This window comes from Ruditapes philippinarum, unplaced genomic scaffold (genome assembly GCF_026571515.1).
Source record: "Ruditapes philippinarum isolate M1 unplaced genomic scaffold, ASM2657151v2 ctg8416_1_1_1_1, whole genome shotgun sequence".
In the NCBI taxonomy this organism is placed as follows: domain Eukaryota; kingdom Metazoa; phylum Mollusca; class Bivalvia; order Venerida; family Veneridae; genus Ruditapes; species Ruditapes philippinarum.
Genome location: NW_026855195.1, coordinates 1,309 through 5,421, shown reverse-complemented (window position 1 = coordinate 5,421; position 4,113 = coordinate 1,309). Strand labels below are relative to the sequence as shown.

At 30.1% G+C, this 4,113-nt stretch overlaps 1 protein-coding gene across 1 annotated transcript; it reads right to left on the bottom strand.

Moving 5' to 3' along the window:
• Positions 1-1,374: 1,374 nt before the first annotated feature.
• On the bottom strand, positions 1,375-2,982 carry LOC132742402 (uncharacterized). The gene is made up of 3 exons (XM_060730817.1): positions 2,827-2,982; positions 1,910-2,068; positions 1,375-1,527 (listed from the first exon to the last, which is right to left on the bottom strand). Exons 1-3 carry the CDS (start codon positions 2,980-2,982, stop codon positions 1,375-1,377), a joined length of 468 nt encoding a protein of 155 aa, XP_060586800.1.
• Between the last annotated feature and the right edge of the window lie 1,131 nt (positions 2,983-4,113).

Sequence of the window (4,113 nt, the reverse complement as noted above, 5' to 3'; positions counted from 1 at the left end):
TCAATATCTCCAATGGTTCTAGTTTAACCCCGTAGAATTTTGTTGCGACATTAAATGTAAAGTGTAAATAAGACAATTTTTAAAAAATCGCATGGATACAAAACAATTGTACAATAAATATAAGAAAATGAAGAAAGCTTGTTGCATACCTCTTTTGACAGCCCGACAATAAAACTGAATTTATGCAACTTTGGTGTCATGAAATATGACATTTATGCAATATGATATCTATTGATATCACTTTAAACAAAAACCAAATAAATCACACAATTATTGAGATAAAAAGTACTTACCTTTAAGAAGCTCTGAAAAGGAAAACAAACACACGTAAGTATCATGTAAGAAACATGTGAATAGAGGTTTTTAGTGTTATAACCACTGGGTTATTTAAATTTTAACATTATTGCAAAAAGCAAGTACATGTTATAAAAAGCTATATGACCTTATATCTTATGTGATATACATTTTAGGCAATAAATCATATTAGTACATATTAGAATTTATAATAGTATCACGTTTATAATTAAACACAATACTAATTATTTTCATGTGCACGCTTAATTAACAGATTACGATGTATGGTCATTGAATACGAGTCTCAATTTATATTTAGATTTGGAAAATCCAATTTAGCCCAGTGAAAATGATTTTATAAATAGTTCCGTTGACTACTGTTTAGACCAATGGGATTGCTGTTATATTTAGATCATATAATAATACAGAATAAAATATTGATAATATGATGTAGTAGAAACCTGAATTTACATGTTTTTCATTTTGTCCGCTCAAAGCCTATAGCAAAATTATAAATATCAAATTTGCCTTTTAATGACATTAACAGAGTTTAATTGAAATGAAATGTATCCCGTTAGGAAAATTGTACAATTTACACAGACAAATGTGCCCATACATTACAATCTGACAAAAGGCATACTGTACTATCGTAGGCAATGAATAAATTCATGGCAAAAATGCACATAAGAGGTATAGCACTCAATTATAAGTGATTGTTGAGGAAGTTCACCTTTAAAATAGTGTCATACTAAATAGTAACGCAATTGTCTAAATCGTTCATATGTTATCATCATGCAAAAACGAAGGCAAACAATTATTTTATGCAATTAACCTGTTGTGGTCGGGACTAAGGTCAATGATATATCTGACTGACACCAATTAACTATCAACAAAGTATCTTTATATTTCATTTGCCTGTTGAAATTTAGATACAATAATGCAATAAAATAACATTAAACTAAATAATAATTAAAAGAACCTAAACAAATATAAATTTTTCATTGGTTTAACTTTATTTTGTCAGTAAAACCTCACAAGAGTTTAAGCAAATTTATGTATTTCATTGTTTCTAAGTTATCTTTATATTTTTCTCAGCGATATAATATCAATAGTATCTGTAGCTTTAAAGAATCGCTTACTTCTAAATATTTCGTCGCACTCGTCAAAATCAGGATTTAGACCTGAATCTTGCACTTCTTCACCACAATATACGTGTACAGAACTGTCAGCAATCTGTTGTAATGATTTAATTAAGATTACCAAAAAATAAAAGTTAAACTGTAAATAAGTAAAAAAGCTGAAACAAATAAAGAAAACTTGTATAAATGTATCAAAACATTAAAAATAACTGAGAAGAAAGTAAGAATCAAAATAATTTTTATTTTATTCGTTTGTTGTTATAAGATAATTATACAAGTGTGATGAACTAACAAGAGAGTTGTTAAGCAACTCAATGAAGCGATTCAATTTCTTAAATACTACAAATGAAATATCTACATCTTAAATTTTGAACTGGTTATTCATTGATCTCTTAATTGTAAATTGTAGAATAAGATACAACGATCAATAAAAACTAAAATATCACGGGTGATTGCAATTTGTAAATATGACGCACCTCTTGTATCTTTTCAGCTGCAGCCTGAGCATCTTTATCATGTGCTAGAAACATTGCATCATTTAAGATAGATAGCATAAGTTTCATGTACTCCTGCAAGTCTCTGTCTGTAATGCTGTAACCAGCAGAATGGAACGTCTTGTTTCTGATTTCTCTCATCTGAAAACAAGTGTCATTTTTTTCTCAGATTTTAAAATTGCAATTTAATAACAAGTCTAATTTATTTCATATAGAAATACATCAATTTCTTTTTCATTGACAGAGAATAAAATAATTATATGTAATATATGAACAAAAGTTACAAATTACATTAACCAAGAAGGCCACGAAAGACCTTAAAAGCTCACTAAAATACCTGTTTCATGTGAACACAGACACTGCCTGATCATTTACCTGAGCAAACGGCCATCTCCATTGCCTTATTATACGATAGTGTAGAAGAAACTTGAGATTTGTATTTGCCATGTTAATCAATGTTTCTTAACCTTATGAACTTTACAAAAAAAAAATTTAAACCACATGGTTATTCATAATCTTCATAAGGAATTGCAACCGTATAACAAATCGTATTTCATTCAACAATTATTATAGAGATCATTTAAAGGAAGGTTAACTTACAAAACTTATCGCGAGTAAATAAAAGGGGCGGGAATTGAAAAATATCGAAAATGGAAAAATGATTTGTGAAAGAAATCTACTTTTATAACCGATGGAAATATTGATAGAAGTTTAATTTGATTTGATAAATGTGCATCAAAAGTACTTAATAATGAACGTGAATTGGTTTAAAATTGTATTACATTTAAATAAAAGTGAAGACGAAGTGAACTGACGACGGAAAATGAATAATTTCGATAGTAATCACAATAGATAATGGTGAGCTAATAATTTACTCTGATGGGCTATATGTTACATACCTTAACAAAAATGTTATCTGGAGCTCCTAAGTCTGCTGCTACTAGAGACTGGAAGGATTTGCAGTTAATAATCACTGATAGCAGTCCAGCGCAATCTGTGTCTTCAACTGTTTCGATATTCTTGATATCCTCAGTCGGGATATTTAAACATTTCATAATTTCAAAAGGAATTTGGAAAAACCACCTTATCTAGCATTCAGTGTTTTTTTGAAATTAGGTGAATGAAATCTATGCCGTGATTTTTATTATTCGGACAATCCCGGTTGCAGATATTCATTCGGGCACAATTTGCTTGCTTTCAGGGGATCATTTTTATCATGAAATCCACAATTCCCGTATTTGTCATGATGACAAAGTCCATTGCCAGATTTACATGGTAAAGCATTATGAGTTGTACAATGTCCACAGACGTCTTTTCCACGAAGCCCAGCTTCCTCTCTTGCCTTATTTATCATTTCTTCTTCGTAATACACTGAACGTGAGAACCTTCTTCAACTAACGGTTTCAACACCTTCTCCTACTAGAAACGCAATGCAGAAGAAATTACTTTTCAAGAAGTTACCATATCGCTTGTCGGTCGATTGTAACGCAGAATTCAGGAAAGCACCATGTTGTATGATTCTCTATAGTCTGTTTCTGAACTGTAATGACATCATAAACTTTCCTTATTCATTAATTTAAATATTGACTGCTGCTGTTTAAGAAGTTTCTTTTTCTTGTAAGCATCTAACTAACTTAGTCGTTGACCTACTAGATAGACGCGACGTTTAAAAGAGTGGTAAAGCAAACTCTATTGATGGCAATTTATGCTAAATAGACTGTCAGAAAAATATTCAAATTTGGCTTTCATACTGCACGACAAAGTAGCGAAAAGATATTCAATCTAGTTATTTAGACGCTAATAAGAAATCAGTTGTTCAATTTTTAATCTTATTTTTGTCTGTTTTAAAATTTTGTTTTTATAAAATTGCGGGAAAATGTTCCCATCATTTCCATGATTTTTTGCCTGCAAAATAACCCGTACTTTTTTTCATGTCGCTTTAAAATTTTTTTGTTTATAAAAACTTTTTCTGTATGGACCCAAAATTTTTTTAAAGTCAATTTTTTCAACATTCAAAACCCAAAAAATTTTTGTCTCATTGGAGAGTTCTTTATGACCCTCCCTTGTGTTGGAGGTTGATTTTGCCCGTATATTCTCTAAAATTGAAGTTTAATGAATGTCATTTAAGCCTAAAATTCCATAAGAACAAGTTATGGCGGCAATTGGCTTTCACTTCAAAAACATTT

Bases quoted from the DNA above. Each gene is read 5' to 3' on its own strand.
- LOC132742402 (XM_060730817.1), bottom strand. From the start codon at position 2,982: ATGAAATGTTTAAATATCCCGACTGAGGATATCAAGAATATCGAAACA. The intron at 2,069-2,826 runs GTATGTAACATA...ACTTGTTTTCAG, and splicing joins CAGATAACATTTTTGTTAAG to ATGAGAGAAATCAGAAACAA. The intron at 1,528-1,909 runs GTGCGTCATATT...TCATTACAACAG, and splicing joins CAGCTGAAAAGATACAAGAG to ATTGCTGACAGTTCTGTACA.